Source organism: Microcaecilia unicolor, chromosome 9, assembly GCF_901765095.1.
Source record: "Microcaecilia unicolor chromosome 9, aMicUni1.1, whole genome shotgun sequence".
NCBI classification, from domain to species: domain Eukaryota; kingdom Metazoa; phylum Chordata; class Amphibia; order Gymnophiona; family Siphonopidae; genus Microcaecilia; species Microcaecilia unicolor.
The window spans coordinates 90,945,200-90,973,144 of record NC_044039.1 but is presented as its reverse complement, the minus strand read 5'-3'; the positions used below and the strand labels follow the sequence as shown (position 1 = coordinate 90,973,144).

General features: G+C 44.5%; 1 protein-coding gene across 1 annotated transcript in view; it reads left to right on the top strand.

Moving 5' to 3' along the window:
* ABCC9 (ATP binding cassette subfamily C member 9) overlaps positions 1 to 27,945 on the top strand; it is a 454,126-nt gene that overhangs the window by 106,589 nt on the left and 319,592 nt on the right. Inside the window, 1 exon segment of the mRNA XM_030214004.1 lies at positions 4,229 to 4,411. Within this exon segment, the coding sequence (XP_030069864.1) occupies positions 4,229 to 4,411 (183 nt within the window).

The window sequence follows — 27,945 nt, the reverse complement described above, 5'->3', positions numbered from 1 at the left end:
AACTGTAATTATTGTAGGAACAACATATTTGTGGAAAAACTCCAGTATTGCTGTTAATTCATCACATAGGTCAGAGAGAGTAGGAAGTTATTTTAAATTAGTAAACTGTATTTATAACATGAATATGGTAGTGTGATTGTGTATGAGTTTGAATGATGAAGGTGTGAGTGAGCAAAAACAATAAGGGGAGGCATTTTCTGGGTTATGTTTTACTAAATGTTTTATATAAAGATTTGCATTTAAATAAAGATTTATAAGGGAATATTATAGTAGTTACTTTAGTAGAGTATGCATATTCATTGGGGAAGTCCTGAAAATCCAACTGAGTTGCGGACCTCAGGGACCGACATTGAATACCCCAGCTTTAAGGTATGGGAGAAATATAAGTATTTATATTTTTGTCTACGTATTTTTATTTATCTAATTTGTGATTACTTGTCCTGTACTTGGTGAGGGTCCATTTGTGTTCTGCTTGTAAATCCCGTACCCTTGCCGACTTCACTCATTTCAAATTCATGCTGAACTCCTCCAGTCTGCCCTTTCACTTGCCAAACAGGATTACTTCACCCATTTGACTAATTCCGTCGGTTCTAACTCTCGACTTCTTTTCACCACACTGAATTCCCTTCTCAAAGTACCTCTATCTCCTATTCCCCCTTCTCTTTCTCCACAGACTCTAGCTGATTACTTCCATGATAAAATCCGTAAGATTAACCTTGAATTTTCATCCAAACCCTCCCCACCTCTCTCTCCTTTAGTCCACACCCCCTACTCTCCTTCCTCTCCTTCTTTCTCCTCCTTCTCAGAAGTTTCTACTGAAGAAACTGCCCTTCTTCTTTCCTCCTCTAAATGTACTACCTGTTCCTCTGATCCCATCCCCACTTACCTACTTAACACTATCTCTCCTACTATCATCCCTGTCATCTGTCACATCCTTAATCTTTCACTCTCCACTGCAATTGTTCTTACGACCTTCAAACATGCTATTTTGTCATTCCACTCCTTCAAAAACCCTCACTTGACCCTACCTGTCCCTCCAACTATCGCCCCATCTCCCTTCTCCCTTTTCTCTCCAAATTACTTGAACGCGTCGTTCATCGCCGTTGTCTTGACTTTCTCTCTTCTCAACCTATTCTTGACCCACTTCAATCTGGATTTCACCCTCTTCACTCTACTGAAACTGCATTTACTAAAGTCTCTAATGATCTGCTTCTGGCTAAATCCAGAGGTCTCTATTCCATCCTCATCCTTCTTGACCTATCTGCTGCTTTTGACACTGTTGACTACACCTTACTTCTCGATACACTGCCCTCCCTTGGATTCCAGGGCCCTGTTCTTTCCTGGTTCTCATCCTACCTCTCACTCCGTACTTTCAGTGTTCACTCTGGTGGATCCTCTTCAACTTCCCTCCCGCTTTTAGTAGGTGTGCCTCAGGGTTCTGTCCTTGGACCACTCCTTTTCTCCATCCATACCTCTTCCCTTGGTGCCCTGATCTCATCTCATGGTTTTCATTACCATCTTTACGCTGATGACTCTCAGATCTACATCTCCACCCCTGAAATCTCAACCTTAATCCAGGACAAAATCTCTGCCTGCTTGTCTGACATTGCTGCCTGGATGTCTCAACGCCATCTCAAATTAAACATGGCTAAAACTGAACTTCTCATTTTTCCCCCTAAACCCTCCTCCCCTCTTCCCCCATTCTCTATCTCTGTCAATGGCTCTCATATCCTCCCTGTCTCCTCGGCTCGTAACCTTGGAGTCATCTTTGATTCCTCTCTCTCCTTCTCTGCTCATATTCAACAAATCGCCCAAACCTGTCATTTCTTTATCTACAACATTAGCAAAATTCGCCCCTTCCTTTCTGAACACGCTATCAGAACCCTTATCCAAACCCTTCTCACCTTTCGATTGGATTATTGCAATTTACTTCTCACTGGTCTTCCACTCATCCATCTCTTTCCTCTCCAGTCTGTCCAAAATTCTGCAGCACGACTTATTTTCCGCCAAAATCGTTATACCCACACTAGCCCACTCCTCAAGTCACTTCACTGGCTCCCTGTCCGCTTCCACACACAGTTCAAACTTCTCTTACTGACCTTTAAATGCATCCATTCTGCTGCCCCCCATTACCTCTCCACTCTCATCTCTCCCTACATTCCTCCCCATGAACTCCGCTCACTGGACAAATCTCTCTTTTCGTCCCCCTTCTCCTCCACTGCTAACTCCAGGCTACGTTCCTTTTCCTTCGCTGCACCTTATGCCTGGAATAGACTTCCTGAGCCTGTACGTCTTGCTCCATCTTTACCTGTCTCCAAATCAATGCTGAAAATCCATCTTTTCACCACTGCTTTTGGCTCCTAGCCTCTACTCAATTGCCCTCCCCTTGTTCCTTTTCACTCAGTACTTCCCTCACCCTTAATTGCCTTGTTTGTCTGTATTTTTAGATTGTAAGCTCTATGGAGCAGGGACTGTCTTTCTGTGTCAGGTGTTCAGCGCTGTATGCGTCTGGTAGCGCTATACAAATGCTAATAATAATAATAATATGTAGGATCAAACTGTACTAATCTGGCTTGCTTAGTTTTCCTATTGGTGTATTGATGTTCTAATGCTCACCTAGGAAAAGGCAGCAGCGTAAACATTTGTGCCCACTGCAATATTTATGTTGCTTCCTTTTCCTAGTTATGCCCTTTGTGTGATTCCTGGAAATTATGATACATTGTTCTATAGGTCCTGAGTGACATTTGTAGTGTTTTGCATCACTACACAACATTTGTGGTATTGGATTTTGGATGTAGACCACACTTTTCTCAGCAGTATCTCAAGGCATGTTACATTCAGGTACAATAGTTATTTTCCCACCCATGGAGGGCTTACAGTCTATTTTATCTGAGGCACTGGAGAATTAAGTGACTTGTCCAAGATCTCAAGGAGCAGCAGTAGGATTTGAACCCTGGTTTCCCTGGTTCTCAGCCTCCTGTTCTAACCTGCAGGTGCAGCTAATGCAGGTAATACATACTCCAAACATGTTTGATAACCATGGGGGGGGGGGGGGTGGGGGGGAGGGCTTGAGAGCCTGCCCCTCCCCCCACATACGTTTGGTTCGGGCTCACTCCAAACTCACTCACTCACTCACTCCTGAGTGGAGGAGTGGCCTAGTGGTTAGGGTGGTGGACTTTGGTCCTGGGGAACTGAGTTCGATTCCCACTTCAGGTACAGGCAGCTCCTTGTGACTCTGGGCAAGTCACTTAACCCTCCATTGCCCCATGTAAGCCGCATTGAGCCTGCCATGAGTGGGAAAGCGCGGGGTACAAATGTAATAAAAAAAAAAAACCTGCAACACCCTCTTAAATGGGTGGTGGAGATTCCGACACCCTGCCTGCCAAAACAAATGCAGTGCCCGAGCTGCTCCTCTCCTCCTTGTGCTGCTTCTGTAATGCAGAAGTCCATGACATGCCTCCTGGAGACTTCTTACGCATGCTCAGTTCCGCGCAAGAACTGAGTATGCTGAGGGAATCCTGGAGACAGCAGCTGGAAGCAGACCACCAACTTCTGCATTACAGAAAAAGCACAAGGAAGCGGGGAGCGGCTTGGCAGTGCATTTCTTTGGCTCAGCATTGCATTTCTTTGGCTGGTAGGACTTTGGCATCCCCGCCAGCAAAGGTAAGTTTAACATGCACGAGGAGGAAAGTGCTGTTCCCCCACAGTCCACTCCAGGTCCTCCCAAAATTGGAGGGCTGGCTACACCTCAGGTCAGCTGGGAAGTGTGTGTGTGTGTGGGGGGGGGGGGGTTGTTTGTTTGTTACATTTGTACCCCGCGCTTTCCCACTCATAGCAGATTCAATGCGGCTTAGATATGTGTCTTTGTGTGCCACCACAGCAGGGCTCTGGATGGGTTTATTATTCATGTTTGGATGGCACCGTTTTACATGCAACAACTGATAGCGTGGCTGCTCCCATGCTATCTGGCACTGCATGTAACACTGTGCCACAAAGTAAGTGTCTTTCCTGTGTGGTAAATGCAGGGCAGATGCCCCCATTGCACTTATTGCTTGTGTATTTTTGCTGTTAACGTGGTAAGTGCAAAAACTTACCACACTTTAGTAAAAGAGATCCTAAATATCTATTATGTCACTGTAGAAATTTTTGTTTATTATTGAAATTGTATGTCAGTGTAAAATGATCTATTATTAAGATCAAACTTTTTTTTTGCTTTTCTTCCTTTTAGAATAATTCTTCTGCTGAAAACCGGATCTTTGGTATCTACTTCCTATCATCAAAGCAATTTGTGGAAAATGCTTATGTTTTAGCAGTTCTCCTCTTCCTTGCCCTTATCCTGCAAAGAACATTTTTACAGGCATCATACTATGTTACTATAGAAACTGGGATCAATTTGCGTGGTGCTTTACTGGTGAATAATCCTAATTTCATTTATATCAAAGTTTTGTAATATATTTGCATATTATTTTCAATGTTATTGTCTCTTATTTTACTCTGTATTTATATGACAACTCCAGTTATTTCTCATATACAATTCAGGATCAGTCAGGCATCAAATTTCAGGTATATGATCAAAAGTACCTGATAAACTGCAGTCACAGTATTTCTTCAGGTAAGCTATTATATATGTAAACTGTTTAAGGTAACCCTAGATGAAACCCAGGACTGCTCTACACCTGTGCTTTTAAGCTTTTCTACAGTGTTGTGGGTCTTCAGGTAGTAGCACATATGTGATGGAGGCCCTTATACAGCATAGTCAATGGTACTCCTCATACCAGTCTCAGTTAACAGGTCTGTAATCAAATCAGAAGTCAGAATAAGCTTTTATTAATCGATATCGAAAAAGACAAGACATCATACAGTGTTTTTTTCATAACATAACAAATAATACAAACTGCAATACATTTCTTTGGCAAATAGTGTAATAAGAATTCAGTTTGCTAAAAGCGTCAATATTCTGCACCCCTCATCCAACACAAAATAAATGTAATAGACTTAAGGTTGGAGAAAAATTCCATTTCTGGTGTATTGTATACTTTTTGTTGTTAAGTGCCATTGAGTTGGTGTCCACTCATGGCAACCCTTTGGATAGTTGCCCTGAACTGTGCTCAGTTAGGCAGCTAATCATTGATAGAGTGGCATCCATAGCTGTTATTGTATCGATCCATTGCATTACCGGTCTTCCTCTTCTGTATTGACCTTCAAACTTGCCAAGCATGATATCTATCTCCAATTATCTTTCTCTTCATATGATGTGCCTGAAGTATGAAAGTCAAAGTCTTGGCATTTGAACTTCTAAGGAAGGCTTAGATTTGATCTCCAATACTGATGGATTTGTTCTTTGGGAAGACTATGGTTTATGCATCTCCAGTACCATAATTTCAAAGGCATTGATTTTCTTCCTGTCCTACTTCTTCTTTATCTAACTTCCTCATCTATATGACATTATCATAGCTTGGGCAAGTTAAATTGACAGGCACTAGACCCAATGGAATCAAAGACAGTCCACAGCTACTATTTTTTATTTTATTTTTTTACATTTGTATCCTGCGCTTTCCCACTCATGGCAGGCTCAATGCGGCTTACATGGGGCAATGGAGGGTTAAGTGACTTGCCCAGAGTCACAAGGAGCTGCCTGTGCCTGAAGTGGGAATCAAACTCAGTTCCCCAAGACCAAAGTCCACCACCCTAACCACTAGACCACTCCTCCACTATCTTGTTAGCACCAGTTGCTCTTATTTCAACTTACCTCAACTTTACTTCCGTCACGTTGAATACCCTTCCTTTTGTGAGTTAGAACCAAACCTGTTTCTGAAACCTCCTGGCTCCTACACTTCAAGAAAACACATACTTTGTTAGAGTTCTGGGTATATGCAAATCAGGCTATAGCCACACTCCAGCCTTATACAAATTAACTTTCCATCTCTTCCTCTAATAAGCCCTGTGTGTGTGTGTGTGTGTGTGTGTGTGGGGGGGGGGGGGGTTCTTTTATCTAAAATGTGTCTATAATATGTAGCAAAACAATTAGACTGAGCCCTTCTGAGTACGTATTTTAGACTGTAAGCCACTCAGATGTCTTTATGATGGGTGGTATAGTAAATACCTAATAAACCTTGAAACTTTGAACTTAGTCAAACAGCTTCCTCAACCCGGATAGGACAGAACTCAACATGACTTAACCGTCCTATCCTCCATCCCCAGCTGTTCTGCTTAGTTCAAAGAAAAATGCAAAAGCATTGTCTCAATTTCCAGGTAAGTACCTTGCCCTTCTGTCCATGTTTCTTCATTACTTAGTAGCCAATGCCCCAGAGTTCTCAGCCCAATTTTTCCTTCTAGCTATAACTTCTTCTTCATCTCCCCTACCTTCTGTTCAATGGTTTCTGGGAGAAGTTTTTTTTTTTTTTTTAAAGGGGCTTTGGGACTTAAATCCCTCCCTTCCAAGAAGTGCTCTACCAACCTGTGGTCTTATCTCATTTCAGTCTCTATTAGGATACGTGACTGCCCTCCACCCTGCCTTTCCTAATATGGGCTACTTCCTCCCTGGGCCAATTAGGATAAGTGGGCCTCACTTCTCCCAGCGTTTTCTAATATGGGCTACTTCCTGTTTAGGTTTTCAGGCTTTCCCATCCCCAGCCTTCTGACTCTTTATGTCCCTTGCTCTGGCACAAGGTCTTCTGGTACCTGTAGTTTTAGCCCTTTCTTAAAGGAAAACATACTTTCTCAGCATGACAGGTCCTGTACCTGTCACAATGTAGAGATACATCTCTGCACTTGGAGACTGAATCTAGGCCCTCATAGCTGTTCTGCCAAGAGTAATACATCATTGAATTTATTGATTGCCTGTTTCATTTTTATTATAAGTCCAAGCAGGTTGAAGTAAATCCAAGCAGGTTGTTGTCTACTGTTTCTATTACTTCTCCATCAAGGATGAAATTTTACCAGTTGTCAGGATCTTCACATTAAGATGCAGGCCCATTTTGAGACTATGTTACTTGAGCTTGATAATCGGATGTTTCAGATTATCTTCACTTTCAGCCAATAATGTGGTATCATCCACCTATTTTCACACTTCAGGTTTTTTCATACACTACAGCTTCACTGATGATTTGTTCTGCTTATAGATTTCATGTAGAGAAAAGTTTGTAGTCTTGTCATATATGCCTTTGCTGATTTTGAACCATTCTGTTTCTCCTTGTTCCATTCAAACTGGCTCAGAGTTTTATGCAGTCAAAAACCTTGCTGTAAACAATAAAACGTATGCAAATATCCTTTTGGTGTTCTTTCATCTTTTTAAGGATCCATCTCCTATCTGTGATGTCTCTTGTTTCTCGCCCTTTCCTAAATCCTATATGGGCTTCAAGCAGTTCTTATTCCGAGTATGATTGTAATCTCCACAGAATGATCTTGCTGGTATGTGAGATCAGAGCAATCATGTGATAATTTCCACAGTGAGTTGGACCACCTTTCTTCAGTACTGATATGAACACAGATCTTTTCCAATCAGTAAGCCATGATGTTGTCCTTCACATTTCCTAGCAGAGTCTTGTAAGTATTGTAACTGATTGCTGTAGTACTTCAATGGGAATGCCATCAATTCTCAGTACTTATTCTTTAATAAAAGCTTTCAATGCTGCTTTAACTTCTTTTATCACCCATGGTTCTTGATCGTAAGGTGCAGGTTAAATTAACAATTCACTTGATATTTATGATATAATGATTCGGTATCTTCTCAGCATCATTCAACATGCATCCTTGTGCATCTTTAAGTGTTCCAGTTTGAGGATGGAATTTTCTCTTTAACTCTTGTAATGCTAGGAATGCTGATCCTAATTTTCCTCTTATATTTTCTGATTCTGCTTCCTTCCATGCATTGTGGTAATACTTCTTTGTGTCTCATCTTGCGATATGCTGGAAATTCCAGCTAACTTCCTCGACTGCTTCTTTTCTCTTCTCTTTCTCCTCTGGCTTTAGCATCTTTATGTTTCTGAGCAATTTTGAGAGTTTCTTCAGTTATTCATTTTGGCTATTTTTGCCTTTTCACCATTTGCAGGGACTTTTCACTTTCTTCTAGTACAACTTTCTTGATGTCTTCCTATAACTTTTTTTGTACTCTGGCATTAGTATCAAGTGTAGTGAATTGATTTTGCACATGGTCTTATTCCAACAGCATATTTTCAAGGTCATGCTTTGCTATGCTCATGACTGGCTTGTGTGTTTTTCAGGTGTACATTGAGTTTGCATACTAATAGCTGGTGGCCTGTACCATAGTAGTCTCTGGGTTTTGTCTTTATTGATGTTATTGAGCTTTTAAATCTTTAACTTTAATGTTTATAAAATCCATTAGGCAAAGTCCAGGTGGGAGGCAGACCGTATAAGTGATGTGGTCGGCGCTGACCATGGATATTCAATGCCAGGTCATTTCCGGTGACCAGCATTGAATATCCAGGATTTTTTTTGCTGGCACTAACTTAACTGGCCAAGTGAATATTCAGCGTTGGCTGGTTAAGTTAATAGTGGGCAAAGATAGGACTGCTATTTATACCGTTCGATTTGCCTGCTAAACTTAGTTGGTCAGCACTGAATATTACCGGTTATCACACGATATAGCCGGTTAACTTTTGTGCACTGACCGCGAGTATTTAGCAGAGATAACTGGTTATCTTGTGCTGAATATTCATGTTTAGGCACCAAAATGCTATTTAACTGGTCAATGGCCTTTTCTGGACAGTTACATAGTAACATGGAGGGGCATAATCGAACGGCGCCGGCCATCTATATGGGCGGCCATCTATATGGCATGAGCTGCAAACAGCGGTCCCAAACCATATTATCGAAAAAGATGGCCAGCCATCTTTCATTTCGATAATACGGTTCGGGCTGGCCAAATGTCAGAGATGGCCGGGTTTGAGATGGCTGGCATCGTTTTTCGCCAATAATGGAAACCGAGGCTGGCCATCTCAAACCCGGCCAAATCCAAGGCATTTGGTCATGGGAGGGGCCAGCTGTACTAGTGCACTGGTCCCCCTGACATGCCAGGACACCAACCGGGCACCCTAGGGGGCACTACAATGGACTTCAAAATTTGCTCCCTGGTGCATACCTCCCTTACCTTGTGTGCTGAGCCCCCAAATCCCCCCCCAAAACCCACTCCCCACAACTGTACACCACTACCATAGCCCTTAGGGGTGAAGGGGGGCACCTACATGTGGGTACAGTGGGTTTTGGGGGGGGGGGTTGGAGGGTTTAACACTTACCACCACAAGTGTAACAGGTAGGGGGGAGATGGACCTGGGTCCACCTGCCTGATGTGCACTGCACCCACTAAAAACTGCTCCAAGGACCTGCATACTGCTGTTATGGAGCTGGGTATGACATTTCAGGCTGGTATAGAGGCTGGCAAAAAAATGATTTTTTAATTTTTTTTTTGGGTGGGAGGGGGTTGGTGTCCACTGGGGGAGTAAGGGGAGGTCATTCCCGATTCCCTCCAGTGGTCATCTGCTCAGTTGGGGCACTTTTTTGAGACTTGGTCCTAAAAATAAATGGACCAAGTGAAGCCGGCGAAATGCTCCTCAGAGCCGGCCTTCTTTTTTCCATTATCGGCCGAAGCCAGCCATCTCTTGACCACGCCCCCGTCCCGCCTTCCATACCCTGCCGAAACGCCCCCTTGAACTTTGGTCGGCCCTGCGACGGAAAGCAGTTGAAGCCGGCGAAAATCAGCTTTCGATTATACTGATTTCGCTGGCTTCAGGAGATGGCCGGCCGTCTCCCAATTTATTTATTTATTTGTAGCATTTGTATCCCACATTTTCCCACCTATTTGCAGGCTCAATGTGGCTTACATTGTTCCGTAATGGTGAGTACCAATTCTGGAAAGGAAAAATACATATTTAAAGATATGGAGATAGAGAGGATTAGGTATTCATGTACTAAAGTTCATTATATAACAGCAAATAAGAGATATTTGATTAATCTTTTTTTTTTTACCCTGCGCTTTCCCACTCATGGCAGGCTCAATGTGGCTTAGGTACTTATTTGTACCTGGGGCAATGGAGGGTTAAGTGACTTGCCCAGAGTCACAAGGAGCTGCCTGTGCCTGCAGTGGGAATCGAACCCAGTTCCCCAGTTCCTCAGGACCAAAGTCCACCACTCTAACCACTAGGCCACTCCTCCTTCTAGTGTGAAACATTTGTTTGGACAATCAGTAATATTTAGCTTCAAATCATAAACAAAATTAGTATAGACAATTAAGGAATTAAAGTTGTGTGTTGTGTGGATCCAAGTGTAAATTTTATTTTAGTTGACATTTAGGATGATTAGTGTGGTATGCTTTCTTGAATAAGTTGGTTTTCAATAGTTTACGGAAATTAATTATGTCATGGATAGTGGAGGTTCAGGAACGTATGTGATAAACTAGTAGAGTTCCTGGTTGGTAGATCCATGAGGTCTGACATATACCCCGGAGCTTGTGTCGAAAGATGGCCGGCCTTCTCGTTCGAAAATAAGCTGGATAGTAACATAGTAAATGACGGCAGATAAAGACCTGTACGTTCCATCCAGTCTGCCCAACAAGATAAACTCATTTTACATGGTATGTGATACTTTATATATATACCCGAGTTTTATTTTCCTTGCCTTTCTCAGGGCACAGACCGTAGAAGTCTGCCCAGTACTGAACTTCTGAAGCTAACATCGAAGCCCCTTAAAATTTACACTCCAGCCCATCCCTATATATTCATTCATGATCAAGGCATAGACCGTAGAAGTCTGCCCAGCTCCCGTTTTGTTTCTCAATTACCGGCGTCACCGCCCAATCTCCGCTAAGATTCCACGGAACCATTCCTTCTAAACAGGATTCCTTTGTGTTTATCCCACGCATGTTTGAATTGCATTACCATTTTTACCTCCACCACCTGTTTGTAGATAAATTCCCTTGAAGACGCCGTTATGGTGAAACGTGGCTTCACGTCTGGCTTCACGTCGGGAACAACAAAGGGATACAGCTTTTAGCATGAGTGTTGAAAACACATAAACACTGCACTGGGGTGAAATACGAACTGCAGCAGCACAACCAGCCTATGGCACTAAATAAGAAACGCCTGAAGCTAAGTGACATTTACTATACTTTAGAGTCTATTGTTAATCGTCAAAAAGACAGACTCATTAAGGCAGGAAGGCAGGCACAGTGCTATGATGTTGAAGGGCAGTTGTGCAAGCATGCCTTGATATGGTATAGAAGCACAATAATACAAAAAAATTGTAAGAGTTCGCGAAGGGTTGAAATGAAAAACATTCTTCTGTTATGGAACATTTCTCCTGAAGAAGAAGCGAAACAGATGGGTCCCTTTTCTGTACACAGATGGGTCCCTTTTCTGTCGAGAAACTGAGAAATTGAGAGATATTAAAAGCCTGATTCGGAAAGGACACAGAATTTGAAGATTTTCAGTGCTATATGATAAACAGGCTTATTTTCGAACGCTAGAAGCGCACAAAAAGCGACACAAACGGCACATGGACGTTCCCATGGACGAAAGACGCCCAAAGCCAATAATCGAAAGGGGGCCGTAAGGACGCGCCTAATGCAAAAACGCCCATCTATGGCCGGCGACATAGGGGGCGTGTCGTGGGCGTGTTATGGGCGGTGTTACGCGTTGGGCGTCCGTACCATATTACGGCTTGCGAAATGGTTTAGTATGTGCCAGAACATGGGCGTTCCTCGGTAGACCTCATATAAAAGCGACCAGCGGAAGGGGGAAATTGTCTATAGACCAAGTAGCGATTTTGTGTAGTTGGAGAGTGGTGACATATTTGTTGAGAGAGAAAGCTGAATCGTTGTTTGGAGAGAAAGCGGAGTACCTGTTACCTTTGCGTGTGTGCCCTAGTCCGAACCTCTTTACCCTCACCTACCTGTTTTGTGTTTTACCCTTTCATCCTTCCCTACCCCTTCTAGCCCCCAAACTCCTTCCCCTCACCCTATCCCTCTCCAGTCACTGTTCCCACGTGCATACGTCATTCCCTTACCTGTTTGGAGTCTCTGTTTGTCCTGTGTACTGCTGCAGCGTGTGTTTGGCAGTGAGTGGCTAGAGGGTGTGGTCGGAGAGTGCTTGCAAGTGCAGTGTGTGGTTGTGGTGGTGGGAGTGAGCTTATAGGCAATGGACGCACTAAATGCACTGGCGATGCACATGGTGGAGGAAGAGATGCCCCCCCGTAGGGGATACTCACGCCCCAGGGTGTTCAGGCCCCGCACCACTTTCCTTGACCTCACTGACCTCCAGTGTATCACTAGGTACAGGTTTGATAAGGCAGCCATTCAGCACCTGTGTGACCAGCTCCAACCACTCCTGCAGGCCCGGACCCATAGGAACAACCCCATCCCCGTGCACCTAAAAGTCACTGTCGCTCTCTCTGTTCTGGCCACTGGGAGTTTCCAGTCTGTGCTTGCTGTCAACACGGGGCTCACCCAGGCTTCCATTTCCAACTGCCTTACCCACTTCCTTGATGCCTTCCTTACCCACACCTCTGACTACATCACCTTCCCCACCACCTCCCAGGCCCTGCACAACAACATGGCTGCCTTCTATGCTGTAGCTAGATTCCCCTCGGTCATAGGTGTGATTGATTGCACACACGTCGCACTCAGACCCCCCCGGCCACACGAAGCCACCTACAGAAACAGGAAGGCATTTCATTCAATGAACATGCAAGTTGTGTGTGATGCCCAGGGGGAGATATTAGATGTGTGTGCCAGGTACCCCGGTTCCACCCATGATGCCTACATCCTACAGCACTCAGGCATCTTCCGCAGGTTTGACCGAGGGGAGATCACTGGCGGATGGCTCCTAGGTAAGTGCAGCATGGATCTGCCCAACCTAGACCTCCTCCACAACCCACACACACACCTCCAAACAATACACACTCATCTTTCTCATTGTGCTTCTCCTCAAAGGTGACAGAGGCTACCCGCAGCGGAGCTGGCTCATGACCCCCCTGGTGCATCCACAACCAGGGTCGGAGGAGACCTACAACAGCAGGCATCGGACCACCCGTGTCATCATAGAGCGGGCCTTTGGCCTACTGAAGAACAGGTTCCGGTGCCTGGACCGGTCTGGAGGGGAGCTCCTCTACAGCCCCCAAAAGGTGGGCAGGATCTTCGTGGCCTGCTGCATGCTCCATAATTTGGCCCTGCGCAGACGACAGCCCCTCCCAGAGGAGCCACAGCCACCAGAGCAGCAGGCCCCAGAGGAAGAGGATGAGGAGCCCCCTCCACCTCCCGCCCACAGAGCAGAGCAGACCGCACACCAGCTGGGGCTCAGAGCAAGGCAACGACTCATAGAGACAAGTTTTGTGTGAGAGTAAGTAGAAATTTATTCATAGCAATCACTTATGTCTACACCATCACCCCTCCACCACCATCACCCCCTCTCCCCCCATGTCCCATCACTTTCCACGACCCCTCCCCTGGGCTCTTCCCTTCCCCTTGCCCCGTCCCCTCCTACCCCTCCCACCGTGTTCGGTTGCAGCTGGTGCTGCAGGGGAAGTCTTTTCAGAGTGCTCTGATGAGGAGCTGCTCTCACTGTCTTGAGTATGCAGACGGCAGCCTGCTTCCTCAGCTGCCCTTTCAAAGGCAGGCCACCTTGTAGTGCTGCCCTCCAACCTGGCCACAGGACCCAGAATGGGAGCTGGTCTGGTGGGTTGTGCAGCAGTGGCTGGGGAGGCGGATGACCTCAAGGTCCTCCGTTTAGCCGCTGGTTGCTGGCCACTAGAGGACGTTGAGGCCAGTTCCTGGTGCTGCAGCACAGCTGGAGTAGGTGCTGTCAGGTCACGGCGCAGGCCCTCGATGCTATGCTCCAGCTGTTGGAGTTGCTGGAGCATAGCATGTTGGACCTCTACCGCCTCCCGCTGCACCTGGAGCATCTCCCGCTGCACCTGGAGGTTCTCCCGCTGCACCTGGAGGTTCTCCCGCTGCACCTGGAGGTTGTCCCGCTGCACCTGGAGGTTCTCCCGCTGCACCTGGAGGTTGTCCCGCTGCACCTGGAGGTTGTCCCGCTGCACCTGGAGCTTCTCCTGCTGCACCTGGAGCTTCTCCCGCCGGTGTTCATGCAGCTCCACATTGTGGCGCAGCAACTGAGTTGTCACACGCATCAGTTGCCTCCTGTGGCTCGATAGCCTCTGGCGAGGAGGTGACCCCCTTTCTCCATCCTCTTCATTATCAGCAAAGGCTGCAGGTGGTGTAGCTGCAGGTATTGGCTCTGCTGCTGCTGCTGCAGGTGATGGAGGTGATGGAAGCGGAGGTAGCGCCTCTTCGTCTTCTGCTGCTGCTGCTGCTGCAGCAGGTGGTGGAGGTAGCACCTCTTCTGCTGCTGCTGCTGCTGCTGCTGCAGTTCTTTGCTGGGCCTGTAGGCCACTAGGCCCAGCCTCATCTGAGTGGCTGTCATCACCTGCATAGCAAAAGGGGGAGGAATTGTGTTTGTTGGTGAAAATATTCCACTGTTGTTTTTCAGCATTCGTATACATGGCCCCACTCTTGAAGACCCAGCAAGGTGATGGTGAGGAATAGGATTGGCAGGCAAAGCCACAGATGTGATTGTACATGGGACAGAGCTGGAGACCAGGACAGGAGAGACTGATGTGAAAGGCAGAGGTGCTGGAGGAAGACCCAAGAGAAGGACAGCAATCACCAACTCTGAGGATGTCCTTCCACATCCTTTTTGTTTTTGTTGGGTTTTTTTGTAACTGAAGGACATATGTGCATGTCTTCTTTTGCTACTGACTTCCTAGACTGGCTACAACTGGTGTATGAACCACGTTGCTGGCTACAGCACAGAGGTGTGGGAAGGATATATGCAGAGTTTGGAAATGGTAAAAGAGGAGGGAGTGGGGAAGGGCCCCAAAGCTGTGACACAGTGCCAACCTACACATTACTACTAATCCTTTAGGTATATGCAGCACTGTACATGTGAACATGAAGAGACAGTCCCTGCACAATAGAGCTTACATTCTAATTAAGTCACACAGACAGACAGACAGGGCAACTAAGAGCGAAGGGAATTACTAAGGTGGGGATAGTGAGTAAGGGTCTTGAGCAAGTGAGTAGTGGTTAGGAGTTCAAAGCAGCATCATAAAGGTGGCCTTTTAGGCTAGGTTTGAAGACAGTCAGATACACACATTGCTGACACTACTCCCCCCACCTCCCTCCTCCTGTCCCCCAATTGTGTAAAACAGAGTGTAGTGCAGCAGCACAACAGATACCCCAGCTTCATAAGGCTCAACCTACCTGTGCCCTCAGGCTGTGCTGATGTGTCAAGGGTCCCAGGGACGCCATGAATGCCCTCCTGGGGTAACAGGCGGTGAACAATCCGCTCCAGGGGTGTCAGGTTTGCGGTGTCATGTGCTGGGGGGTTCCCACCAGCCTTCCGTCTCACATCCCGTCTCAGCCTGCGCCACTTACGTTTGCAGTCTTCCACATCTCTGCCACTGTGGAAGACTGCATTCAGGTGGTCCCGGACCGCCTCCCATTCCCGCTGCTTGGTAGTAGCAGCGAGTCTCTGGCCTGTGGGAGCAAACAGAAATGTGTGTCTTCTGTCTATCTGCTGCACCAGGAGCTCGATTTCGGCATCGCTAAAATTACCCTTGCGGGTCGGAGGCAGCCTCGGTGCCATTGTAACAAAGCGATTCGAAAATCCGGAGAAAAACGGCTAAATACTCGCCAGACACGCCCATGTTGAAGGGGGAATGGGCGGCCTTGAGATAGGCGTTGATTGTTTGATTATGGACAAAATCCCTACACGTAGCCAGCTCATCCAGCGATTTGGGCGTCCGTGATTACGATTATGGGCGGAGTACTATGAGCGTCCCCAGCTGCACTGTGTTGTGGGCACGATTCTGATTATGGGTGGAGCCGTATGGGCGTCCTCACCTACATTCCTTTTAGTGCTGGCCTTTTAAACGGACTGTTTGCTTGCACTTTACCGATTGTTCTTTACATTGGGGGGGGGGGGGGGGTATGCGTTTCAACACCTGTTTGTACGGTTTGTATTTTTCGTGTCATCTGCTGGGGGGTTGGCCTCGCCCCCTCTGTTTGCAGTGTTCCACATCCCTTGAACTCCATTTCCGCATCAGTGACATTTCCGTTGCAGGTGGGTGCTTGCTTACAATCTTGCCACACAAGTTCAAGGTAAGCTAATAGTTCTTAGCCACTTGTTCAAGGGCTGCCCATTCTCTGGATGTGCTTTGCATTCAACTGTTACTTCTATTTTCATCAGGTTTGCTAGTGGATGCTGTGCAGCGGACGACGTTGAGGGCCCTTATTGGTGCTGCTTCACGGCTGTACTGTGTGGTGTTCCTGTTGGAGTTGCTGGACCATATCATGTTGGGCCTGTGGGACTCCCCGGTAGGTTCCACACTTTATGTGCTGCACCCCAGTCCCCATTTATGAAGTGCTCACCCATTGTGAAGGTTGCTGGGAGGGGGGGAGGGGAAGAATATATGCAATGAATGCGTTTTCCACATTATTGAACACACTCCTATAATTCTCCATAGTTATGGAAGTGAAGCATTTCTAACTTTTAGTCTGCAAACGAATTGCATGCTGGCCACAGGTACCTGCCTACTGAGCCCTTCAGTCATGGTGACGGTGAGGGTGTTTGATTACAGTTCCTAATCCAAATTACCTGCAGCTGCCTGTAGCCTGGTGGCTAGCATGGTGTAGTGGTTACAGCACCAGTCTTGTAACCCACAGGTTGCCAGTTCAAATCCCAGCTGCTCTGTGTGAACTTGGCCAACTGACATGTCCATAGTGTCATGACGACACTTAACACCCTCCTGGGACTGAGACAGATTCAGAGTGCCTGTATGTAACATACCCTTGAGCTACTACTGAAAAAGGGGTGACCAAACTCAATGTAAATAAGCACATATATATTTGGGTTCCCTTCTGTACCTGTTGTATTATATTGCAATTGTGCTGATATAAATATCCATCTAATACTGTGACTATTGTTTTCCCTTTTCTACTCAGCATTATATACCAATGTTGAAGGATTGGAATGTGAAAACATGACCCAGCTGCTTGTAGCTCCTTGGTGGCACCACCAATGTGGTGTGGTTGTGGGTAAGGGTGTCTGGTGATCAGAGAGCAAACATCGTGTATGTGCTACCTAGGGTTATCTGCAAGTTTTTACTTGGCAGATCACTAGTGCCAGACAACAAATCTATTATTTACAGCACTCTGTGCTGTAGGGCTCTATGGTAAGGGGGAGGGAGGGAGAGAGGCTGGATGGCCATTTGTGTGCCTCAAGAGTAATGGCCACAACCCCTCTCCCCCCCTCCCCCCCCCCCGCACATACAGCCATGCAGGATGGAATGAACAGGTGGCCTTCTTTATGGGCACAATTATCACATATTTCTCTTTCACACTTCACAGTTCATGCAATGCAATGCATATTGGCTCCTCTCACATCAACACCAGCATTTGATAAATGTAATGCACACCCTACAGACACACACACACCCTGTTATATGCAGTAGAAAACACATATATTTATTTAAACATGGAGACACAAATCCCCCCCAAACTGAAAACTCCCCCAATCCTACAAATCCCCCCCCCCCAAAAAGTACAAATCCCCCCAAAATGTACAAATCCCCCCACCCCTACAAATCCCCCCCCAAAAAAAGTACAAATCCCCCCAAAATGTACAAATCCCCCCACCCCTACAAATCCCCCCCCCCCCAAAATGTACAAATCCCCCCCCAAAACCCTACAAAGTCTTTCACCGGTGGCCATGCCCCAAGTGTAGTGCCCTTTGTAGCAGGGTAATGAGCAGTGCCAGAAGCACCCTCAGTGGCGTGTGGAGCTGCTCATTACCCTGCCTTATGGCTCTCAGCTCCTGCAGCACCTGGTTCTGGCCATCTACCAGGTGCTGCAAGAGGCGCAGGGCTGGAGCTGGACCACGGCCTGGAGCTGGCCCAGGGGATGGAGGTAGCCTAGGGGATGGAGGTGGGCCAGGGGATGAAGCTGGCACAGGGGATGGAGCTGGCCCAGGGGATGAGGGCGATGGAGCTGCAGCTGGTGGGAGCTCCTCCATAATTCCCTCATCGATTATGAGGACCCCCTCCTCCTCCTCCATCATGGCCTCATCGATGAGGAAGACTTGCTCCTCCTCCTCCTCCTCATCCTCCTCCTGTTTGCCCTCCTCCTCCTCCTGTTGGCCCTCCTCTTCCTCCTCCTCCTCCTCCTGTTGGGCCTCCTCTTCCTCCTCCTCCTGTTGGGCCTCCTCAGCCTCCTCCTCCTCCTCCTGTTGGTCCTCCTCGGCCTCCTCCTCCTCCTGTTGGGCCTCCTCGGTTGGCTCTTCCTCCTGGTCGGCCTCCTCAGCCACCTCCTCCTCCTGCTGCTGCTGGTGGCCTGTATATGTAAAAGGATCGTGGTTGAGATCAGCACATGCAACATGGCTTGCATAGTGCAGGAGCTGGGTGGCCTGACGCGGGGGATGGGGAAAGGTGTGGTGAGGCGTGGCCTATACCCATGGGGACTGAGATGCGTCAGATGACATGACAGGGAACCCTGGAAGGTGCTCTGACACAGAACACACAGGACATGTTGGCAGACCACACTCATTGGTGCCCAGCATGTTTGCATAATGATATGTGAATACTGACCTGTTGTGTTCTTTGTATTGTTGGTTTTTATTTAATTTTTTTTTTTTTGGGGGGGGGGGTTAGCACATAACTTTATTATAAGGCAATGACATCCACTAAAAGTAGGACCTCGGCCAGAACTACCAGTATCCACCCACCCCAGAAAGGGGGATACTAAAGTGAGGCATGTCATCTCATTCATCTCGGAGGAGGTTGGTTGGAGGTTGCAGCCACACTCATGGGAGGGCATCTGCAACCTAAGGCCTTGATCTGGGACAGAGGTGTTATGACCTACTAGTTGCCTATTAGCCACATGGAAAGTGATATTGTACAGTACATTTGCATTATTCAATACATACATTTACAAATGAGTGCATGTATCCTGTTTTGAATACTTACGTCGAGCCCTCAGGTGGCGTCGCACTGCCCTGATGAGGTCAGGGCTCTCCCGCCTGACTCGACGGAATCTCCTGCGCAGGGACTCTAGGTCCCTGTGAATGCCAAACTGTCTGTAAGATATAAGTTTGTAAAGCAGGAGTCAGGGGATGGTCGTTTTTTGCCTTCACGACAGATATTCATTTGTACATCCAATAGCACAGAGGCACAACACTGTGTGTGTGTGAGGGGGGGGGAACGACGTCAATCACTTACCTTTCCAGCCTGTCCCTTATCCGGGTCCAGACTCTCATTGCCTGTATCCTGGGGGGCAGGTGGTGGTGCTGGATGAACAGGCTGTGCCGGTGCCTAAGGCACAGCCGCACCAGCAGCAGGCTCTCCACCTGGCTAAAATTGCGCTCCCTACGGAACTCCTCCATAGTTCTCAGTGAATAAGCGTTCTTGGAAAACAAGCGCCTTATATGGACGTCCTTGCGTGACGGACGTCGTTTCGTGCACAGCTCCATATATGGATTACCATCCCATATATGGCCGACTCAGTACGTGGACGCGTCATAAGCATAGACAACGGGCATGAATGGTTATGCGTGCGGGCCTTTCATGCGTGCGGAGCTTGCCTTATATAGATGAGTATGAACATTGCGAACCTTTTCACATATGCACAATATGCATATAGCTGCATGTTCCTACCTACAGTGCATGTAGTTCCGGACATCCAGATATGGAAAATATGAAGAATATTAGGTGGAGCAGCATGATCCTCCTGTAGTTTACGCTTATGAACCTTCCTCATATTTCCTGTACCTGGATGTCCGGAACTGCATGCACTGTACATGCGAAACACCTAGGGCCGGATTTAGTCGTTTTCAACTGCGATAATCGAATGTCTAAAGGCGCCCTTTTTACTACCCTTTGTGCGGCCGTTATTTGGGTGTTTTGAATGGCGATAATCGAATGCCTAAGGATGTCCATATTATTATTTGATTATACCTACCGGATTTTGGCCGACTTCGCAAGAGCGTCCTAATTCGTACTTGGACGACCTTTCGATTATGCCCCTCAAAGTGTCAGTGATCCTGTCGGGAGATTTATGATTTATTCAGAACCATCATACATAAGGATCACCCACGGCCAGAAACAGTAGTGGAAATAATGGGTGCATCGCGATCTACGTAGTCATCGAAAGCTAAGTTGAATGTAGATTTAAGAGACATTAAGCTGGTTATCATGAAAGAATACAGCGAATAATTTGAGATATGATGACTACATAACTGTTGGTGGATCAGAGAAATTAAGGATATATTAAACAGCTGATTTTTTTTCTCTTAGAGATTGAGTTAGGAATGTGGGGTTCCCTGACGGGCTGAAGTTATAAACCTGTTTTATGGACTTAAGTTTTTCAAGTCCTGAGCAATAGAGTTTAGATTTGAGAACTTTGATTAATAAATGGTTAAAAGTTATCACCCTTTCTTCTGTTTTTTAACTACAGATTTTTTCTACCATTTGAACTTGATTTTGGAAGTTTTTATTCTGTTGGTTTTTTCGGAAGGAGGAGGAGCCTATGATGTTAGCTAATACAGTGGTGTCCTAATTTAAAGGTACCCTGGGCTTTTGAGGCTATTTTTTTATATATAATAATATATTTATACATTTTTGATCAAAGTGCCCAGTCTAAGATACAGAGACCGAGTGTTGGTTTGAGCATAGTTTCTATAGAAGCACAATAGCAATACTGAGCACTGCATATAAAAAAATAAAATACAAGTTAGTTACAACTGTTTTACAGCAAATCTGATATTAAATTTTAACTGCCATTCAGAGATCCCTTCTTATCATTTCTACTCCCTCCAGGGTATCCACTCTATTGGCTATGTTCTTGTCATCCGCAAAAAGGCACACCTTCCCTTCCAACCCTTCAGCAACATCTCCCACAAATATATTAAACAGAATAAGCCCCAGCACCGACCCCTGAAAAACTCCACTGCTCACCTTCCTTTCCTCTGAGCGGATTCCATTTACTACCACTCTGTGCCACCTGTTGGTCAACCAGTTTCTTATCCAGTTCACCACTTTCGGTCCTAAGTTCAACCCTTTCTGCTTATTCACGAGTCTTCTATGGGGGACCGTATCAAAGGCTTTGCTGAAGTCCAAGTAGATTACATCTAGCGCATGTCCCTCATCTAGTTCTTTGGTCACCCAGTCAAAAAAGTCAATAAGATTCATTTGGTAGGATTTTCCTTTGGTAAAGCCATGTTGCCTTGGGTTCTGTAACCTGTCGGCTTCTAAAAAGTTAACTATCCTTTCATTCAGCAGCGACTCCATTATTTTTCCTACCACTGACATGAGACCGGTCTGTAGTTTCCCACTTCTTCCCTGTCTCCACGTTTGTGAAGAGGAACCACATCCGCTCATCTCCAATCTTGCGGAACCTCTCCCGTCTCTAAAGATCTATTAAATAAATCTTTAAGAGGTCCCACCAGGACCTATCTGAGCTCCTTCAGTATCTTGGAATGTATCCTATCCGGCCCCATAGCTTTGTCCACCTTCAGATTCTCCAGCTGTATCCACTCCATTCTCAGACGTTCCCTCGGCAGCCAGCCGCGGTCTTTCTCTAGGATTTTCCACCGTGAACACCGAAGAGAAATAATTGTTTAGCACGTTCGCTTTATCTTTATCACTTTCCACATAGCCATTCTCATTATCCTTCAGTCTCGCAATTCCATTCCTATCTCTTCTCCTTTCTCCAATATATCTGAAAAAAGTTTTGTCACCTCTCTTTACATCTTTAGCCATTTTTTCTTCCGCTTGCGCTTTCGCTAGCCATATTTCCCTCTTCGCTTCTTTCAGTTTAATCCAATAATCTTTTCCGTGATCCTCTTGTTGCGTTCTTTTGTATTTCTTGAACAAAGCCTCTTTTGCTCTTATTTTTTCAGCTACTTGTTTGGAGAACCATATAGGCTTCCTGCTTCTCTTGTTTTTGTTTACTTTCCTCACATATTTATAGCAGCCTTTAGCTTGGACCACTGTTTTTCCACTTCTCCTACGCCTTCCCACACCAACAGCTCCTTCTTGAGGTATTCCCCCATTTTATCAAAATCAGTACATCTGAAATCCAGTACTTTGAGTTTTGTGCATCCACACTCTGCCTTCACCCTTATATCAAACCAAACGGTGTGATGATCACTATTACATAGGTGGGCACCCACCCGGATATCGGAAACACTACCTCCATTCATGAGCACTAGATCCAGCATCGACCCTTCCCTCGTGGGTTCCGTCACCATTTGTCTGAGCAAGGCACTTAGACAGGCATCCACAATCTCCCTACTTCTTTCCGATTCCGCAGACGGGACGTTCCAATCCACATCAGACAATTTAAAATCTCCCAACAGTAGCACCTCCCCTTTCATACAATCTTTTGAATCAGATCCTTGTCTAACTTCTACGTTTGCGCAGGAGGTCTGTAGATAACCCCTGTGTGGATACAGGTTCTGTCTTCTCTTTCCAGGATGATCCATAAAGCTGCTTCTTTTCCTCAGGTTCCCCGTATTTCAGCCGCTCTGATATTCTCTTTCACATAAAGAGCCACTCCTCCACCTCTTCGGCCCTTTCTATCCTTCCTAAAAAGATTATAGCCCGGTACGGTCACATCCCATTTATGAGAATTGTTGAACCAAGGGGTGGGGAGGATGTGTATAGTTCCAGGAAGAAGATGTCTGAAATGAACAGATTAATCTTGCAGAATTCTATCAAATGTTCTCAGCATCATTCCTTTTGCTAAACCCATATTTTTCAACCACTTGTCCTTTGTTCCCAACTTTTACATTCTACTTTCCCTTGACTATCAGTATATCTTGTTTGCATGTTCCGTCAATTCCAGCTTGTACTTGTTTGTAGAACTGATCAACTTTGCCCTCTTCTGCATCTGTTGTTGATGTGTATATGTAAATAATAGTTGTATTGTATTGTTGGAAATTCTTCATAAATGAATAGAAATTAATCATTCACTGACTGCATTGTTGCATTACAATTCTTGCAAGTTTCTTTTTAATTACAAATGTTTCTGGTGTAGTATACCATGTAATCATTGTACTCAAAGTGCTCAATCCCAGGCTATTTCAGTTCACTGACACCCAACAAATTAAGCTGTGTGCATTCCAATTTCATTCTTGACCATGTTCAGCTTTCTTTGGTTCATACTTTGTATATTCCATGTTCCAATATGTCTTATTAAAACTAAACCACAGTACTAAAACATAAGTGCACACCTTGCAAATTACAAATTCTTTGTCTCTTCCTTTCCAGATGGAAACGATTTATAGATGATGTTTTCCTAATATGGCAGGGTGATATTAGTGAACTTAAGGGGATTTCTTGATTATTTAAACATTTGCAATTCGAACATCAAACAATGGGAATCGCTCGATAAATTTTTTTTTTTTGATATTACCATTGCTATGGGACCCTGAGGGTTCATGACCCAGTTCATGATCCAATCACATAGGAAAGAAACAGATAGGAACACGCTGTTACATTTCCAGAGTTTTCAACCCAGATAGCTGAAAGAAATCATCCCAGTAGGTCAATTTCTTTGCCTTAAAAGGTTGTGTACAGATCAGGCAACATTCGTTTAAATGTGAGGCAATGATTTATTCAGAGGGATTACTCGAAAAAAGTAGTAAATAAAGCGCTTAAATGGGCTACTAATGTACAAAGAGAATGGTTGTTCCATCAGAGACCCCCCAAGGAACATTTACGTCTGACCTGTGTTCTTCCTGTCTTTAATGAAGTTTATCAAGTTAAATCCATTATACAAAAACATAGTGCAATTTTGGGGTTACATCAACAGTTTAGGGAATTACCTAGGTTTTCATATATTAGGAGCCACAATTTAGGGGAATTGTTGAGCTAAAGTAGATATGTAAGGAAAGATTATAGAAAGCCCCAGGGGAAAGTTGGACATTTCAAATGCAGAAATGTATATTGTACCTTTTGCTGGGAAACCCAACAGATGCAAATTCCATATTCGAGTAAAAAATTCTATTTGAGGAATAGAACCAATTGTAATACACAAAATGTGGTCTATAGTTCTGTTTGCCCATGTAGTAATGGTATATAGGGCAGACGGTGAGACCAATTAAAATGCAAATAACACAACATTTAAGCAATTTGCATCTGAACCGACAAGAAGCACCATTAGTTCAACATTGGTTGCAATTTAATTATTTACTGAAGGATTTAAAGTTTGTAGTTCTACTGCATATTCAAACTACTAGAGGGGGTGATATATGTTGAATAGAAAACAAAAATTATTTATTATTGACAGACCAATGGGGTTAAACAAAGAAGTTGATTGGTCAGCATTGGGGTGTGGATGGCGTATGTGTGTGTAAATGTAGAGCACTAATTGTCAGAGGGTAATTCAGATGCCCAGAGAGGAAGTGTCCTCACCGGGTTTGGGAGGAATGCCACAAGCTGGCCTGAGTAGGTTTTCAGAATGTATAAGGTAAAAAGTTGTTATGATGTTTAGTTTAGATAAAAAATTTGAAATAGTGCTGTTGAAGTAGACACATTGAGAATAATTTGTGTATTTTGGTAGTCTTAGCTCCTGATGACACTGAAATATGGAATGTGGCACCATGTTGAGCTTTGACATAGAGTTTAGATAGATTGGGAGAGCATGTTTTTTCACAGTGCAAGCCTGCAAAGATTCAAAACTGCCACAAGGTGATATCTCAGCTTGACAAGAAAAAATATATGAATACGTGCCAGTGGAGCTACTCGCATTTCAGTGAGGATTACAACATGATGATATAGCGACTATTGGTGAACTTCAAAGGACAAAAACAAAGTGATTACTAGCAGCGTCTTGTTAAATTGAACTAAAGGACCCCAACTGGAATGGAAGAGTCATGAAGAATTTGTAGTTTGCAGGGCGTACACTTATGATATAGTAGTATGGTTTAGTTTTAATAAGAGAGAATTGTTAATAAATTTGATATATTAGATGTAATTGACAGTAAGTGGTTATTTAATGAGTAGGTTTGCAATTATCCTACCACTTTACTTAGATTGTGAACCCATTATTACGTACTGAATGTTCCAATATGTATGACGTCTTTGCTGCTTTTGATTTTTATTTCATGCACAATTACATCAGCAGCCAAACATCTGGAGGGCTTTGTTCCAGCCAATTCACAATAGCTGGTTTTACTCTGAAGACCAGGTCAGCACTAGGGCAACCCCTAGTTTTGACAATACATAGATGTAGATAGAACAGGTGTTTTTTTTGTGGAAGCTTTTGGAGATGCAATTTTATAAATTGAAGGGGCTAGTTATCATTCTGCTTTACAACTATAGCCCATCCATTGTTCGCCTCCTAGCCTAGGAGGATTTTCTACAGCTTGTACAGGATGTGACAAAAAGTATTTTTCTATGAAAACACATTACCCATAATTTCGACAGCAATTTTATGGGATGCTTACAAGGCCATGCTTAGAGGCCATATCATAATAGGCTTTGTAGCTCACAAACAAAAGGAACATTTAAAATCTGTACTCTGTCTTGAAAACAGCATTCAAATCTTAAAGCGTCAACATGTGACCACAGCTGATCCTGAGATATATAGCAGGCTGCTTAATGTTAAATATTCATACAATAAACTTTGCACAGAAGAAGCAGCCACTTAAGTCCTTCATTCTTCAACCTATTTTTAAGTAGGGGGTAATAAGAGCAGTCATCTCCTAGCCAACTACGTAAAACAGAAATAGGAGTACAAAATCATCCCAGCAATTACAACACCATCAGGGGAAACGGTCACTATGGATCAACTCATCCCTGAACAATTTACATCTTTTTACCAGCAACTGTATTCCTTAGAATTGTCTGATGCATCTCCCACTACAGATCAATTCTTCACTTCCATCCATCCAAATCTTATCCCATTGAACAGCAACACCAACTGGATGGACCTATCACCCTAAAAGAAGTTCTTGATGCAATAAAGTCCTTACATTTCAATAAGACTTCAGGTATGGATAGATTTCTGATTGAATTCTATAAAACCTTCAGCACTATTTTGTCTCCTATGTTGCTCAAATTATTTACTTTTCTGCAACATAAGAAAGCTGCTGGATGTTAACATGCAGAAGTGATGATTGTGGTTTTTCCTATACCCGATGGAGATCCGCTGGAAATTAAGAATTATTGGCCAATCTCTCTGTAAATGTGGAGACCAAGATATATGCAAAGAATTTATCCATGAAACTTAACTGGGTCCAATCTTTCATCATTCATCCTGACCAGTCTGGTTTTATAGCTGGGCTCCTTTCTAGCTCTAATACTAGACTGCTACTTCACATTCTTCAGGCAGCTTCTAACATATCTTCACCCATGGCTGCTCTCTTTGTTGTTGATGAAAAGGCATTCAATAGAGTTGATTGGTCATATCTGTTTCAAACTCTCTAATGTTTTGCATTTGGCCCCAACTTGATCCAGATGATATATAAATTCTGTGAGCCCCCAGTGATGAGGATTTCAGTGAGTTTGGAGTTATCTTAGTTTCATCTTTCTACAGGCACATGGCAGGAATGTCCCCTGATCTGGCATTTGAACTGCTGGTGGTTGCCATCTGATATTCTCTGTTGATCAAAGGAGTTACTGTCAATGGGGTGGAGGCGAACGTTTTCCTGTATGCTGACGATATGGTGGTTTAGCTTTCGGATGTGATCTCTTCCCTTTTTCATCTGATGCAGACTATTCAATCCCTTTTTTCTGTATCTGGATACATAGTTAATTGGGAGAAATCCATCATCCTTCCCCTGAATGTTCACTGTCAAAAATCCCACATTGAATCTGCTAAATTACAATGGAGTCTGAAAGGAGTGAAATGTCTAGGCATACAATTTTATGCTGATCTGGATATGACCCTTTTCAGGAATCAAGAAAAAGTCTTAGAAAAAATTGGCTCCCTCATTCAAAGTTGGTCCCTACTTTACCTTTCTTGGTGGGGATGGATGGAAGTAATTAATATGGCTAATTATTTCTGAATGCTGTTCCCTTGTTTAGCTCAAGCCAGTTTTTATGGATTGGCAAAGTCCCAGGAATTGCCAAGGAAAGACTGAAAGCACCTTGCCAGACGCGTGGGGTTCAGTTCCCAGACTTTTATTTTTATCAAGTTGCATTTATATTTCAACAGGCTCTCTGGTGATTTGGCCTTGACTCTTCTCAGCCTTCTAGATGGAAAACAATCTCTCCTCTTTGCTACAGCTTTGTTCACTGATTAGCTGTGCTCTGTGTTAAATTCAAATCCCATCCATTTATGCATTCTACTTTGTTGGCTTTACATACGGTGAATACCATTACCATAACATCCTGGATGTCTTCTTCTTCTCAATCCTTCTGGTTTAGACCATATATTAAAATAAATGGATCTCCTCTGTTTTGGAATAAATGGGCATCATACTGAATATTATCTCTCCAGCATATTTCAACCTCTTCTGGATTAAAGTCATTTAGAGACTTGCAATCATCTTCCAACTACCAGATATTATGCATTATCAATGGCTTCAACTCAGCACTAGTGAATGAGCTCTTATAATTATTTTACCTATCATTTCTACTACACCATCTTTGGTGCCTGTGGTTCACTTACTTCAGACCACTGGACATTCAGAGGGACTTTTACTAAGGTGCACTAGTATTTTTAGTTCATACTAAAAATTAGATGGCACTAAACACTGAGATACCCATTATATTCCTATGGGTGTCTCAGCATTTAGCACCAGCTGATGTTTAGCGTGAGCTAAAAATGCTAGCGCACCTTTTAAGAGAAAACTGCAGCTTCTTACGTGTATAAAACTTTGTGTTCTAATAAATATGGGGCTATTTTTCCACACAAGCAGTGTGGAAAAAGAT